The sequence below is a fragment of the Gracilinanus agilis genome, chromosome 6 (genome assembly GCF_016433145.1).
Source record: "Gracilinanus agilis isolate LMUSP501 chromosome 6, AgileGrace, whole genome shotgun sequence".
In the NCBI taxonomy this organism is placed as follows: Eukaryota; Metazoa; Chordata; class Mammalia; order Didelphimorphia; family Didelphidae; genus Gracilinanus; species Gracilinanus agilis.
This window is the reverse complement of record NC_058135.1, coordinates 105,309,712-105,326,962: the sequence shown is the minus strand read 5'-3', so window position 1 is coordinate 105,326,962 and position 17,251 is coordinate 105,309,712. Positions and strand designations below refer to the sequence as shown.

General features: G+C 36.7%; 1 protein-coding gene across 1 annotated transcript in view; it reads left to right on the top strand.

The window, feature by feature from the left end:
* The window catches only part of TMA16 (translation machinery associated 16 homolog), a 73,538-nt gene that overhangs the window by 31,660 nt on the left and 24,627 nt on the right, over positions 1-17,251 (top strand). The window contains exons 3-4 of the mRNA XM_044680582.1: positions 9,232-9,269; positions 13,649-13,733. Coding sequence (XP_044536517.1) covers positions 9,232-9,269; positions 13,649-13,733 — 123 coding nt within the window. The remainder of the gene's footprint in view (positions 1-9,231; positions 9,270-13,648; positions 13,734-17,251) is intronic.

The window sequence follows — 17,251 nt, the reverse complement described above, 5'->3', positions numbered from 1 at the left end:
ATGCAGAGTGAAAGGAGCAGAGCCAGAAGAACATTGTACACAGAGACCAATACACTGTGGTAAAATTGAATGTAATAGACTTCTGTACCAGCAGCAATGCAATAAGCCAGGACAATAATGAGGGACTTATGGGAAAGAACACTATTCACATCCAGAGAAAGAATTGTGGGAGTAGAAACACCGAAGAAAAACAACTGCTTGATTACATGGGTAGATAGAGACATGATTGGGGATGTAGACTCCTAATTGATCACCCTAATGCAAATATTAATAATATGGAAATAGATCTTGATCAATGGCACATGTAAAACCCAGTGGAATTGTTCGTTGGCTATGGGAGGAGAGGGGAGGGAAAGAACATGAATTGTGTAACCATGGTAAAATATTCTAAATTAATTAATTAAATATAATTTTTCAGATTAAAAAAAAGAAATATATTTTTGACTAAGTACTATTGAATCAAAAGTTTTAAGAAAAAAAATGTCCATGTTGCCATTTATATTTTGAAAGGTAAATGGTTTTACCTGAAATAATTTTAAGGAAAAAATGGCTCAATAATAGATATTTACTCCTGCCAATATATATATATATAATTTCACTTTTAGGAAGTAGAGATATGCTGAATAATTCTTACTTTCTAATTTAAAAAGTCAGTTTGCAACCTGAAAGTAATACATAGACTCTTGTCCAATGTAATGGGAAAAGAATAGAGATAGGATAAGATTTAAGAGAAGTGGAAGGCTGTCTTTAAGACAAATACCAGGAACTCATTAGGAACTTGGAAAGGATTTTAGCAGGCAGAAGGCAGAAGAGGAACAGTTTGGAAGTGACAACTGGTAGAGTCAGGGACTTCCTGGAGGAGGCTTTGGGCTCTTCCTGTCCAGGAGGGTGGCGGAAAGGCGGCTTGTCAGAGGTTAGTTACCTCAACCTGACTGTGGAGAAGGAGAAACCCCTAAATCATCTTTGGAAGTACTCTGACTGGGAATATCTAGAAAAGTATCTGATCATATCTGCTCTTATTTCCAGAAGGGTTTTATCTAAAAAATCCCATCAGATCAGCTTTGAGGTTTTACCTCAGGGGTCAGATCCCCTTGGGTGGACTTAGCCATTTGAGAGCAATTCTAATGGGTTTTGGAGACAGCTTTTAAAATAAATCAAACTAACTACTGAGGGTCATAGATAGGTAGCTTACTCAGCTTTTAGGGAGTACCTAGATAGAAATAGGGAGCTGGTAAGTTAGCTGGAAGATCCGAAAGCTTCCTCGTGTGAGGGACTTGGAGGGTTTTTGGGTGAACAGCTAGATCCCTTAGTGTTAGGGACCCCTTGTTCTGATCCTCAGTTTATATCCCCTCTTATAACAAAAGAGATACTGATTTTATATATCAATTGTCTCCAAGGCATTTGTACAACTGGCCCAGTGAGAGAAAGTGATTCTGCTTCACTCTCACTAACTGGAGGTTAGAATACCCAGAGATCCTGGCTGGGTATTCAGGGGGATCTCTAAGTATATCAACCACTATCTACTCTTTTCTTACCATTGAGTGTAAAATTTGTCTAGAACAATTTTTAATTTATCAAGTTCTTAGGAATGCAAATTGTAAAATGAATATTTTGTTGCTCTTGAATTGACAGTAAGGTTTTTCACTTAGTTTAATTTGTACTATGTGGTCAATTTTGTACTTGGAATATCCTTTTAGTTCCCTTATTTTACAGTTGAAGGAAAAGAGACACAGAGGATCTATCTTATGTTCCTCAGTTGGTAGTGGGCCAAATCTGTATTAGAAAACAACTGTTCTTTACTTAGTATCTCTATTAGTGCCACTAAATATGAAAGGACTAGCTAGAAACAGTAGATTTTAAAAAAACCCAAAACTTTGGTTTTGGTAAGGTTTTGGTTAAGATAAGACCTTATTTTATTTAACCAACATGTTCTAAGACCCTTCATATAAGTTGTTAATTGTACCTAATAGTGAACCCCATTATTTAATAAGTATTTCTTATATGAACATACTTAGACATCTTAGGACTTTTCTTAGGCTTATCAGAGCTGCCAGCATCATGACTCTTGTACTTTGGGGCAATTATTAATAACTAAGTAGTGTTAATGAGACAAAGAGAAGCACTGCTTGAAATTGGACACGACTTGTTATAAGCTAGAACCCAGTCAAATAATCCATACTGTTGTAGACAAGCCACTCAAATGGGGCATGAGAATAACCTAAAGTACTCATTATATGCTTTAAAATGAGCAAAGTTTTATTCTGTTGAAGAGTAAAGACATCATGGCATGAAAGGAAAAGATTTATCCAACTCTAGCCCAAAATGCCAAGGTATGACTTTAATATATATAGTTGTGAAAAGACAAAGAAGGTATAGCTGTAACAATGGTAAGGTTTGCTTAGTGACAAGACAAAATTTGTTCATCATGAAAGTCTATTCTCAGATTTTGTCCAGCATCAAAGAAGGGGACAGTCAATTTTGTTTGGTGATTGAAAGTCTATTCATGACAGGCATGTTGACTAGAATGTGTTTCCTGCAAGTGTTTTCCATTACTTGGAACTGACATTCCAAGTCAGTTGGTCTGAATTGGCTTATGGTTCCTTGTCTGTGGTTTTGACAGTAATAGATTGAGAGCAGCAGAGTTCACCCTGAGAATAGGACTTCAAAGGACTTTTGTTATGCCAAGCTCACAACACATCTTGATTGGGTGAGATATGTTCAGTAGCTAGATCTGGGCCTGGAGCTGCTAGGTCTGGGCCTGGGGAAAGGTTATTAGCAAGAGGTTATTTTGGGGATCCTGACATTATAGAACAATTATAGAACATTTAAGAAACTTTTCAATGAACTATTTTTTTTAGCACCAATTATGTCTAGTTCACTGGTCTAGATACTGGAAATAAAAGATGAGAAATGATGCAGTCCTTGCCTTTAAGAAACTTGTATGAGTTTCACTAAGTACTGCCTACTGTGGGCAATTTGAAGATGAACATACTGGTCCCAACTCTCAAAAAGCTTACAGTTTAGTAAGGGAAGATGACTGAAAGTGAATAAAGTTTGTTATAAATCAAAGTATAACACACATATGCACATTTTCCAGCTGGGACATTAGAGAATGCTACATAGGGGAAAAAATGGCTTTTTATTTAATCCTTGAAGTGTGAATAAGATTTTGACAGATAACGGTCAGTGGAAATGATATTCTGCTAGAACTAGGAAAATATAGATTGTAGTCCATCAAGAAACATATATTAAGTGCCTATTTATGACTATAGCCATGTAAATGGGAAGGGTTACACAATAAAATCAAAAGTGAATGTTACAAAAATATGAAGATCAAGCATGACCCAAAAGAAAGCTATGAGGACACTCTCAGACCACAGGTATTGCACATTGCACTTATTTTTAGGCTTTTTCAATGTATTGATAGGTTGTACTGATTTCTTCCCCTCTTTATCTTGGTTCTATCTTTAAGTAAAATACTGTTTGTTTTATGGGATGGCTATCTAGGAGGGAGAAAGGACCAAGGATACTGTGCAAATTGTGACTATGTGGGGAAAAAAAAGACATCATTAACCTTTTTTTAAAGTGCTTCCACTATGCCAGACACATGTACAAAGTGCTGGGGATACAAAGAGATGTAAAAGATGATCTCTGATCTCAAGGAGCTCACAGTCTAATGGAGGACAAAACCTGCAGACTCTGATGTGTAGGATAATTAGAATTAACCAAAAAAGGAAAAGCACTGGAATGAAAGTGTATCAGGAGAGGCTTCCCAAAGAACATGAGATTATTTTAGCTGGGATTTGAAGGAAGCCATGGAAGTAAGAGGCAGAGATGAGAATGGACAATATTCACTGGCAGTCCCCAGTAGAAATCCCCAATGTTGAAGTCAGGAGACCAGTGTCACTGGATTGCAGAGTACTCAACAGGGGGAAACTGGGGGCCAGGTGGAGCTAGGGGAAACACCTCTGTGTTTCTCATGAGGAGTAAGAAGATTGAAATATGCACGGAGATAAGTTATAGAAGATTTTGCCAAGCATGTGATAGGGAGCTACAGGAGTTTATCATGCTGGGGATATATGGTCCAGCCTGTGCTTTTGGAAGACCATTTTGGCATCTGAGTGGAGAATAGACTGGAGTGTGGAAAGATTTGTGGTAGGCAGATCAGTCAGCAGGTTTCTACAGTAGTCTAGGTGTGAGGTGATGAGGACAAATGTGATGGGTTGACTTTAGAGCAGTGATTCCCAAAGTGGGCCCCCTGGTGGGTGCCTCAGCAATCTAGGGGAGCCGTGATGGCCACAGGTGCATTTATCTTTCCTATTAATTTCTATTAAAATTAAAAAAAATTAATTTCTAGGGGGCTAAGTAATATTTTTTCTGGAAAGGGGGTGGTAGGCCAAAAAAGTTTGGGAACCACTGGTTTAGAGAAAGATATATTATGGTGTAATGAGAGATAATGCTTTCATTAGGTAAAATCAAATCCTAGAGTCTTGAATGTCATGTTAAAAAATTTGGATTTTATTCTGTAAGTAATGAGGAGGCATGGATATTTTTCAGCAAGAGTATGATATCAGGATAGCCATACTTTCATGGTGACTTCTAGAACCCCCAAATCACAATGTAGAGATTATTTTTAATAAATAATACTTGTGTTATATGTCTTTTATGGAAAAGTCAATTGTCCTTACAAAGCATGAGAACCAAAAACCAGTTCATAATACCTTTGATTATGTTCTTTTCAGCCATGGAAAATATTAGAATGCTGTGGAACTGAGTATAGGAAGATTCTTTTCATCTCTTTTTATTTTCCCTTGTTCTTGAAGTTAATAATTGTTAGAGAACATCACAAAATTTAAACATTCAAGAATTAGATTATATTTTCGATAATGCCTTCTTAAGTTATTAATTTTGGAGATTTTGTAAGAAAGTTATATTTCACGTGGCGAATGGTAAGCCTGAAAAGAATAATGTCATATTTCATTTTGCATTAAAGGACTATATTCTACTACTTAGGTAAAACTCTGAACAAATTAATATTGTATTTTTTGTTAGTCCTTTTGATGAATTCACTACATTTTTAGTGAAAAAGTAAAACAGGTTCTAACAGGCAGTATTCCCATGCCTGAAAAAGTGCTTTCAAAATTACCCATCAAATGCCAAAAAATCTTTCAAAAATAGTTCAGATACCATCTTCTAAAATAAATCTTTTATTATTTACTTATCTACTGGTGCCCTTCTCTCAAAAATTATTTAGTATTTATCTTGCATATACTTATGTGTGTACATGTTATCTCTCCCAACAGAATGCAAGTTTCTAAGGACAGTAGCTGTTTAATTTTTATTTTTGTATGTCAATCTTGACAAATTATAGATGTTTAATTAATGCCCATTGGTTGGTTCACTTAATATGAGATATTTTAGGATGGTAGTTTTGATGTATTTGACTTATTGCCATTTTACAAATGAGGAAACTAATAATAAAACCTCACAGTGTTTGCATATGAATCAAATGAGATAACTTCTAAAATGTTTTACAAACCTTAAATTGTCATATAAGTGATATTTATTATTAAATGACAGATCACATTAGAGTTTATTGATGGAACTTGAATCAGTCCAATCATTCTGGAAATCTGTTTGGCATTTTGTGAAGAGAGAGATTAAAATGGGAATAAATTTTGAACTAGAAATTCTACTGCTAGGTCTATACTCCCAATGGAAAGAAGAGAGGACTCCATGTAAACCAAAATAGTTACAGCAGCACTTTTTGTGTTAGCAGTGTATTGGAAACAAAATAGATGGGCATCAGTTGAGGAATGGTTAAATAAATTGTGGTACACAAATGCAATCAAATATGACTGTATTATAAGAAATGATTACTAGAGAATAGCACAGAAAGACATATGAATCTTATGCAAAGTGAGGTAAGAGAGTCAGAGAAACTATGTAACATGTAAATAGGAGGAAAAAAAACCAACAACAAACAAAATTGGATACTATAAAATTATAAAGACCAAATGATAATAGAATAGATCTACCTGCTTTTGCAGGAACAGAAGCAGAAGGACCATGGAAGTTGAACATTGCATACAACATCGGACTTTTTTAATATGTCGGTCAGTTTTGCTGAATTCCCCCCCCCCCTTTTTTCCTTTTACCCCCTTATTATAAGGAATGGCACTTTGGGAAAGAATAAGAGGAGAGGGACAACTAGATGTAAAAATAGATAAAAAATTAATTTAAAAATATTAAATGACAGAACAGTGTTCTGGTGAGTTTCTAAAACATTATCATTCTGTCAGCAGTGAGAACATTGTGCTTAAAAACTTCATCTGCTGAGATGATGCAGACTGTATGATAGCATTATAAAATGGCAAAAGGCCTCCCTAAAGGACACACAAAAACAGAACTTCAGACAACCTAGATAGAATACTTGGTGGCTACTGGAAAACAGTAGCTGATTTCCTTTGCACCAGTAGAAATGGAGTAGTTCAGTTGAACAAATGCAGCATGAATATCAGAAGTGCTGGAAGGATCCCTGAGATGACGATCTAATTTTCCTTGTTTTGTGGGGGGTGGGGGGGGGCATAGAATCTTGGGCTCCCTTCAGTAGTTCTAGGGGGTTTTGTTGAAAGAAAGTCATAGATGTGACATAATTCAAGTATGCTACCCCATTGCCATATTGGGGAACAAATAAGACCTTTTATGTACCATTGCGCATGATTTTTTGAGCTGTGGTTATATAGAATGCTCTTACTAGAGAACAGCAATAGCATGACATAAAAGAAACTGCGTATGTATTCTTAAAAGGTCATAAAAACATTAAGTAATGTTCTTGCATTTAGGTAGAACTACACTGAAATTCTGCTTTTGCCCAAATTAAGAGGAAATAGATTTTTTAGATTAATTTACCCCAAGTATGCAATATTTATAAGCAGTGAGAGAAAGACTATAACGTGCTGTTTAATTTTGACTTCATTTCTTTGACATCCTCACCATGGCAACATCTTGTTGCCATGCACTGTCATCTCTTGCTTGTCATGCAGGGCACATAGCAAAGAACTCTAGACACCAGGTGAGGATGACTCATTGTGGGGGGAAAAAAAACAATGTAGAAAGCAACAGAAAAACTGAACATAATGCTTAAAAATTTAGAGTCCTTTTTTGTATTTTGAGAAACCTGATAGTTTATACCTGCATTTAAAATTATATTTTAAAACTCTTATGCATTAAAATTACCTATTTAGGCATTTTCTATTACCAGAATTATTGTGCCTATTTAGATTTTGACATGATTTTGCAGGATGAGCTGACAACTTCACATTGTTGTGTATATATGTCATTCTGAAGTTAACTTTGCTAGATTGAACAATTCATTAAACTTGCCCAATGTTTATGTGTTATTAATATTTGCAGTACCTACAAATAGGATATTTACCTACTTGAGCTATTTTTTTTTCTTTATGTATTTTTTGGTAGCTTTGTACAGTTTTTGCTGTGTCCTTCCAAATGAATGAGTGCCATATGGGGAATACCTATACTTTAACATTCATATAAATTGATTTAAAAAACCTAAGTGGCAGTGGCACACTAAGAAAGTCATTATGATTTCTCTATTGTGGCAGAACATGAAAACTTCTATAATGTACTTAATATTCATATTCCATCTGTCTTCTGATACTGTATAAAATCTGGCTTCTTCTGAAAATACTTCATCTCTTGTCACCCTCCCTACTACCAGAGGTTCTTTCTCTCAAATCTCTTTTGCTGGGGCCAGGAGATTTTGGCATACTCAGTTTCTACCCCACTCTCCCTGTTACTTTGAGACCCAGCCTCTGTGACAATCAGCAACCTAGCATTATTTGTGAATGTGAATATTTCACCCTTTCCAGATCCTGATTGCTACCATCTAATGATCTCTTTGTCCCTCTTCCTCCTTTTATAAGTTTAATACCTGGTTCCTATCATAATCTTCTCACAATCTCAACTCATGTCCTTATACTTGGGGATTTAAGTTTTCATAATGATGTTTCTACCCCATCTTCTCAGTTCATCAGACCTCTTCAACTCTAGTGCCTATCATTCTATTCCAGCCCACTCATAAGAGTGGATATCTTTTAAACCTTGGTCCTTACAACCATTGATTGGAAGATTTTGAATTCTGAAATTCTTTTTGATTATGATCTTGGGCCTTTGACCTCTTCTGCTTCATTATTCCCATAGAACCATGGATTTTGATTAGAAGAAACATTAGGGCTACTCACATTATCACATACAATTCTCACACTATCACATGGTGTTCCTCTTATCAAAGATCTCTAATTACATCTAAGATAAAACAGAAACTCTTTAGCTTGACATGCCGGGTTCTTGACAACCTGTGATCTACCCTCCAGCACGAAAGCACATTATTATCACCATTCATTTGGCCTGTAAGCCAAACTAGGTTCCTAACTGTTCTTGAACTCAACATGCCAATTCTCACCTTCATACGCTGTATAGGCCATCCTACCTGCTTGACATGCACTCCTTCTCATCTTGGGCTTTCAGAATCTTTTATTTTTTTCTCTAGGCTCACCTGGCATATCATTTACATTTTCTCTGATTTTACTCCTCCCTATCCTCAGATTAAACATATTATGTCTTTCCTCACATGTTGTTCCTTGAGCACCTTGTCAGCATCTCTTTGTCCTCCATAACACTCTACTGTTTATTTGCATTAGATTTAAGGTGTATATGCTCTGTTCCCCTCAATGAGATGTAAACTCTTTGATGGCATGGATTGTCATTTTTAATCTTTGTATATTCAGCACTTAGCAAATAGCCTTTCATATATTAGGTGCTTAATAAATGTTTGTTGGATTGATACTAGCTGGCATTATCAATTAAATATGTAACATTTCCAGTGTAAGCATTAATCGTGCCTATTTTGTCATGAGATAATTAATTTGTGTCTTAATCCATTTGTGTAGTTTCACTCCTAACAATTTTATTCCTGTAGGTTTCATTTAAATGTCAAGGATCTAAGCAGCAAGTAATAAGACTTCATGGTTCAATAATTTGAAATACAGGAAATCCTTTAAGTGGTGATATGGTTGAATATAACTAATCTAATCTCCTATAAAAAATGAGCTTTGAAAGGGGGACCCCCTTTGAGTAATTTTTTATACTAGCTGCTCTTAATTGATTTTTAAAAACTGCTTGAAGATTAACACTTTTTTTCATTCTAAGGTTGAAGAATGAAAAGGCTTTGCGTCTAAATATTATAGGTAAGTGGATTGCTTTATTTAGTGTTCATACTAAATTTAGAGATAATTTACAAATTATGCAAATTACAAATGCACCTTCCTTACAACTTTCATCTTTGAAAAAAAGCGTTTTATCAAAGTGAATTGCTTTTGCTATACCTGTTAAATCTTTCAAATGAAATCTTATTTAAAAATATTTAGCTTTGTTCTGCTGAAATTGTTTTTTATTTGTAAATTGACATGGTTTCATTATATAGGCATCATCATAGCACCTTTAGAAATCTCTGAGATCTAAAATAGAGCAGTTGATCCTGATTGTCAGTTGCTACATTTCCTTTTTAAAAATATATTATAACTTATATCAGACTATTCACTGCTTTGGGGAGGGGGAAGAGCATACGGAGGGAGAAAAATCTGAATTCTAAAATGTCAAAAAAAAAATGTCAAATGTTTCTACATGTAACTGAAAAAAAATTTTTAGAATTGATCTCTGTTTTTATATCATTTTTATTTCTCAGTGTGTTGAGCTATTCTGTTTAACAAAGAGTAAAATAGAAAAGTGAGGATAAAAAAAACAAAATAAAATCAGTGCATCAAACCAACCAACACATGGACTAAGTAATTGTATATGCAGTGTTCTACACCTATATTACTCCACCTCTGCAGAGAAGAAAGAGAGACCCTTTTTCTTCTTGGGGATAGGGGCAAAATTGATCATGATGATTATATGAGTATTTCTCTTGGAGTGGGAAGATGTTAGTCATTTATTTGCATTGTTGTAGTCAATGTGCACATTGCTTTCTGATTCTGTTTATTTCACATTGCAATGGTTCTTGCCATGCTTTTCTGGAATATTCTTCATATTATTTATTTCTTACTATACTAATGTTCTTCTAAATTCATGTCCTCCAGTTTGTTTAGCCATCCCCCCCCCCCCCCCAGCCAATTGGCATTTTTGTTTCCAGGTTTTTTTTTTAAGGGAGCTGGAAATATCATTTATGAAATACGGTAGGTATTATATTAAGTACTGTAAAAATATCTCATTTGGTCCTCATTGAAAATGCCCAGAGTCATGTGAAAAATAGCAAGGGAGTCAGGGACATCTGCTTGCAGGGAACGTGGGGAGGTGTAAACACCTGGAACACTGGGAAGATAAGGAAGGGACCTTAAGGTAGATAAGGAAGATTTGGAAAGACTTTGAATGCTAAATAGATTTTATATTTGATCTGGAGGCATTAGGAGGTCACTGAGTTACCGAATGTGGGTGAGGTCCGGAATGTGACCAGACTTAAAACTTAGGACGGTCAGTTTTAGAGCAGAATGGGAGATGGGAAGACTTGAGGTAGGAAGACTAGCTAGCAGACTATTGCAGTAGTCTAGGCATGAGGCAATGGGGGCCTGCATCAAAATTGTAGCACTGTGGGAGGAGAAAGGACAGTTTTTTATGTGAGGTGTTACAAAGGTAGAAATCACAGCATCTGGCAATTGATTGAATTTGGGGGTTTGAGAAAATGTGAAGAATTGAGGATGTGTGACTGGAAGGATGGTGATACCCTAGAGAGTAATAGGAATTTAGGAAGAGGAAAGATCATGAGTTCAGTTTTGAACAGAATTAATTTTAATATGTCTGTGAGTCATCTAGGTCATACTGTCCTGTAGGCAAGTAGAGATGCTAGCCTATAGGTCATGAGAGAGGTTAGGGATGGACACATAGAAAAGGTATGGACATTGGACATTTTGGTCACTTAATTATCATAATTCCAAATTGCTTTTCCAAATGGTTTGCTCAATTCACATTTCTACCAACACTATATTTAATGTGCTTGGCTTTCCACAACTCTAACAATATTTCTCTTGGCATTTTCCCCCACTTACTAGGTATGAGGTGAAGCTTTAAAATTGTTTGTATTTGTATTTTTCTTATTAGTCTTACACATAGTTGTTCATAATTTGATTTTTTTGAGAACTATTAAATTCTCCCACATTTTGAATATCAGATTTTATCAGAGGTGTTTGTTGCAAAGATTATTAAAGATCATGCCATAATAAAATTAGAAGAGAATTACCTCAAATACTTTTCACAGCTTTGGGAATTCTCTTTGAGAGAATTCTTAACCAAATAAGATATAGAGTCAACCAGGAAATATAAATAAAAAAGTTTTAATATGAAATTGAAAGGCTTTTTTTTGCATGAATGAATTCAGTTTAAATAGAATAAGAAGAGAAGTGCTCAGTTGGGGAAAAAAAAAATCTTTGCTTCAAATATGTGACATGGGTCTGATATATAGAGTACTACAACAGCTGCTTACCAGTGAGGGCCAGGTTGTCTTCTCATCTATTTTGCTTTCTAAGAAGAAGGAAGCAATCTGGGTATCAATGAGAACATTAGGCTTTTCAGAGGAGAAGATGCTCTACATGTGTCCACTTGAGGCTTAAAGAGACCTGACATCTGTACTAGGAAGCCAGTGACTCTTTGGATCATGCAGACTTCTTGCCCATCCCTCCTCAGCCTTGTTTTGCCTTTATGGGTGACAGAGAAGCTGAAAATCCTCCATTACCATTTCTGCAGCTGTAACACATCTTTGCCAAGGTTTTCTACATAAATATAATAGTGCCATCAACAGATGTGGGAATTCTAGGCCCTCTTTATATTCCCTGCAAAAGGTGATATCCATGCTTTTGGTGGTTTCCCAAGAGACTTTGAGCTTTAGCCAGGAGTAATTCTTATGCCATGCATGAAGCATCTCCTGAGCTGTGAAAGGTAGATAATCTTATCTGTCCATCTAGGAGAAACCATTCAGTTAGCTCACAAGAGTCTGGTCATTGGAGATATAGGGGAATATATTTTCTTAGCTGACCTAGTTCAACATGGAATGACATACAAGATTTAAATGCCATTGTGGTTGCCCATGGACTGCAAAATTTTGGTTTGAGATTACTGAACTATATATGGGCAGTCACAGGGATCAATCAGCATGTGGTAGTTTGGCAAAGATATTCCTTTCACCTTTTTAGGGCCATGGTCATCTGGGTTGTTTTTTTTTTTTTTTTTTTCTGGCACCAAGGAGGCCACATACCTGTAGCCAAAGCTCATTATCTCCTCACCATCAGTGACAGCTACTGACCAAATGCCACCAACAGTCAAACAAGCAGAGGATCCCTGGAAACAACAGCACCTTCAAGACCACTGATCTTATACCCAGTCCTCAAAGTTGTCATCCAACAACTGCCAGCACATTCAGGGAAAGCAGGTCAGACTACCACTACTATCTGGGCCAGTATCTTCTTTCATATCCTGATGGAAGTGGCCCAGGACCCTGAGCCTAAGAGCTTTGGGAGTGCAGTGCTTCTAGTCCAAGACCTTCAGCCATCATCCTGGGAAGCATCTCTTGTGGAGAAGCAGCCTGGAAACTACTCCTATAATTATTGTTCCACCCACAATTACTGGAAATTCAGAAAAGAAAATTTCCACCACCAAAATCCTTGAAACTATTCAACATCAGAAACTGATATGATTTTATTAGTAGAAATGACATTAAAGAAGAGGACCATGAGATTTTTTCCATTTGACTTGCCCTGAAACTTCTCCTATGTGTCATTGTCCCCTATTAGAATGTGAGCTCTTGGAGAGCAAGGACTTGCTACTTTTCTGTTTATATATCCAGTGCTTAGAACAGAGTAAACACTTAATGCTTCATTCATTCCTGGGCATACAACTGTCATAGAAACAGGATGATACTTAGTACCTAAATATACCAGGAAGAAAGAGATGATCTGTCTTGTATTTTCCATTATGCTTCGGAATCTTAAACCTACCAACTTTTCTCTACATTTTGCCTTCTGTTCAGTTTTAGTTTGGAAAGGTGGGAAGTGGGAAGCATGGTTGGAGAAGGTGAGGAATAGGAATGTCTCAGCTGATTGGGTCACTCTGAGAAGCCATCATAATCTGTGAGGTACTAAGATACTGATGACCCAGACCCCTGCTTTGTCTCTGCCACCTGCCAAAGCCATCCTGTCCCAGTTAGTACTGTCAAATTCATTCTTTAGTCAGAAATCAGTGATGTGCTTTGATGTTATGCTCAGATGGAGGAGCACTGTGCAGTGTCTAACATCTGTCTGCTGTTGACTGTAAATCATATACTGACGTTTCAAAGTCATGTAGTTTGGCCTCTCTTTAATTTCTGGCCTTCAACTACTTGAACTTTTTCTATAGATCCTTTGCCTCCATATGACACTGTTGTTTTTTCAAAATTAATTTCATTAGCCTGGACTGAGATATATTTAATATTGAAATGGATTTAAGGTAATTTAAACCATTTTAATATTGGCGTTTATGGCTTATCTGAACTTCTAATTGCTTGACTTATATTGTTTTAATAATTTATCTCTTTTCTTTTCAGGTGAGAAACTGCAATGGTTTCAAAGTCACCTTGATCCTAACAAAAGAGAGTATTCAAAGAAAGATGCTTGTGAACTAATAGAGAGGTAAGAACTGGGTACACCATATAAATATGAAAAATGATAAAGGCTGCTATAATAATATAAATTAGTATTTTAATTAAAGCCATGTTGATAGATAAAATCATTAGACCACGCGCTTGTAAGCATTCAAAACTGCCGCCACCATACTGCCTCCTAGCCAAGTTCCTACTCCCCAAAGAAGAGAGCTTGCTGGCAAAGAAACACTCCCTCCTAACCCACGAGATTTAAACTCTCCCCTGCGTCAAGACGTCGGAAACGGAAATCAGTTGGACCATGTTGGATCAAGGGAAATGTAGTTTTGATACATTTCCCTTGTCCATAGAAATATATACATTTTTAGATGGTTTTTTCCAATTCCCTTTTACAACCATTCATAGAGCTGAAGGAGAAAGCTTTAGAATATTTTAGAGGCCAAACCCATTTCTGTATTCATTATCTACCACTCTGCTACCTCCCATCAATAATATATTGGGAAGAAATGGTCCTCCCTTTAAAGAATTTTACATGTATAAAAACTCAGGGAAGACCTTAGTATTATACTGAGAGGGCCACAGGTATTGTACCTGGAACTGGAAAGACTGAAGCCTGAAGCAAAGACCTAGTATGAGCCTGTGGTCAGGTCCCAGACTCTCTGCCAGGAGCAAGAAAGATGGGAACCATAAGTAAAAGTCTATCACCAGATTGATTCTCAGTAAGATTAATATACTAGGCCTAATATGGAGCCAGGTGCATGCTTTATGTGTGGGATATCTTTATCTCCTAGATGTCTTGGGATATCACTGCTGAGCAGATTCCATGTCTGAGTTCTTCAATTCTTAGCCTGAACTCTTTTCCACTCCCCACTCTCCCACTTTCCTCTGTTTGAAGAGGGAACAGCCTTGCCAATGGTGCTCAGTCATCATAGGACCTAGGAAGGAAAATGAGATCTTAACCAGCACTTATCTGTGCTTCCTGCTCCCTCATCTCAGGAACAGTCATTCCCTGAAGCAAAAGCCTTTTTTCCCATTCTACCTTCCCCTTGGTTTTTTTCTAGCTCAATCTTATCACATACTTCCTTTCCTTCTTTGTCTTTTCCTATATTTTGTGCCCTCTAGAACAAGAGAATCAAACTCTTAATAGAAAAGAGACCTACCAATCTGTATGTAAGAATTCCTGTGGGCCTCATAGAGACTTGGTTTTGAAATGTAATCTGTGTTTATTGCATTTTTATTCGTTTTGTATTTGCCAATTACATTTTAAGCTGTTTCAGTAATACTCAGGAGTATTGTAGGCCCCGTGATTTGACACCTCTGTTCCACAATATCACTTGATCATTAACAAACTTTCATCTTAATCTTTTTTTCATACTTTTTAATCTTCTTGTAATCATTGAAGCCCCCCCCCCCCTTTCTTTTTGGAAGACACTGTAATCCTGTGTACTCTCTGATTACCCCTCATACCTTGGACACATTGGACCAAGAGGAAGGATTGGCGTAATCTTTGCTCTTTAGTGTCACTTCCAGATCCTTCATCTGGATCATTTATTCTACAGGCCCTCCTACTGAGGTTCACTCTGATCTATATTATCCAGGCTATATCTGTTTTGCTGAGATCTTTTAGTTTCCTGGATTTCTCTGTTATGAAATGATTTGAATTACTATCTTAGTCAACTATTCAGGCCTTGTCCTCAAACTTAGAGATTTTATTATATATATTTGTTTCCTCAAACTCTTTGCCCTCCCATTTCATGAGATTTAGCTTCTTTTCAACTAAAGCAACACAATGTTTCTGCTGCCCACAGAGAATGTCCACATATATGACTCTCCTACCTCCATGTTGCTAAACTCTGAAGTTACCTTTGTGAGATTAAAATTCTGAGTCTGGTTGCAAATTTTATTATTTTATTAATCAGAAAGGAATAGGGGAAGATGAAAGAGAGAGAGGAGATAGATAACTTTGATGAAAGATTTACCCTAATCTTGCTTCTCTATTTAGCTTGCTGTTCTCCAGCAGCCATGTGATCCTCCCAGTGTGCCCTAACACAGAAGTCCAGAGAGTGAAATTTGGTCTTGCCTCAGTTTATCAAACTTTCTCTCCTCCCACTGACTCACATGTCATGCCTTGGGAGCCAACTGTCTCCTTTCTACTTTGCCTGGGCCACCCAGCCTCCTGCCTTGTGATCCCCTACCTCAATTGCTGGCTTTTCCTGCTGACTACAGAGGGCACCAGAGTTTCCATTCTATTCTTGTGATCAGAGTCCCCTCAATAATTTCCTTCACATACCTTCTTGGATCATGGCTGCCTTCCCTTCCATCTCTCTCCTTCTTCACTGAAACCTATTCTTTAATATGTATGCATGGATATATATATATATATATATATACATATATATATATATATGACATTTAATATATATAATAGTCTATAAGAAGAGGATTATATGTGAAACTCCAGATCTTCATTATATGTAGCTTGATTTTTCTTTTAAAATAAATAAATTTAATATGTAATTTTCAAAGTTCTCCTTATTTGTAATTCTTTTTAGCTTTCCTGTTGTTCTATTCACTTAAGAATGCCCCAGTGACTCACTTTTCCTTCCCTTCCTTCCAGCCTTCCCTAGCTCCCCTCTCCCTCCCACCCAACCCCAATTCTTTACCCTCAATTTGCCTTCCAATTTCTTCCCACCTGTTGAAGTCCATTTCTCCTACACTGATATCCGTTTTCTCTGATAACAACCTTGACCAGTTCAGCAGTGCAAGAACTTCATTTGCTTGTTCTGCCACCATCCATGCTTCTATTAATTCTTGCTGTTTTATCACCTCTACTTTCTGTCTTCTTTACTCCTGGACTGCTGAATGATATTGGAGGAAGTTAACAGTGCTAATCATTGCATGGTAAATCTTTATTCTTTGATGATTCCACTGCTCTTGGTGGTCATATCAGACTTCATCTTTCCTCATGTTTACATCATCTCCCCCACCAACCTCTTTCAGTTGATGTCCTTATCTCCTGCTTAGTAGGAAAGTAAAAGGCAATTGTCATAAAGTCTTTCTTTTCCCCTAAACCATATTTCAAAAATCATATACATATATTTTTTTATTCCTACTGCTACTTTTTGCTTTTGTTTTTGAAGAAGAGACAGCTCTTCTCCTTGCCAAAGACCTTGATCCTTCTTGTGTTCTCTCTCCTCCAGAAATCTGCTTTTCTCATCATTCCTTCTTGACTTTATCTTCAGTTCCTTCCTCTGTTGCCTCTTTCCAGAAACATGGGTAGGCCAGCCTTCTCTTTAACAAAGCACCACAGGACACTGCCATTCTCTTTTTCTCCTAGAAAGATTCATCTTATCCTCCTCTTCCTCATAATTTCCTAAGCTGATCATCCATTTAAGTCCAACTTCCAGCCTTAGCTCTCCAAAGGTAACTAATAATCTTTTAACTGCCAAGTTGAAGAGATTTTCCTTGGAGTTTTTGTATTGTGAGGCCTGCCTTCCTCCTGGTCATAATCTTCTTGATTTTCCCAGTGGTTCTTTTCTAGCCCTTTTA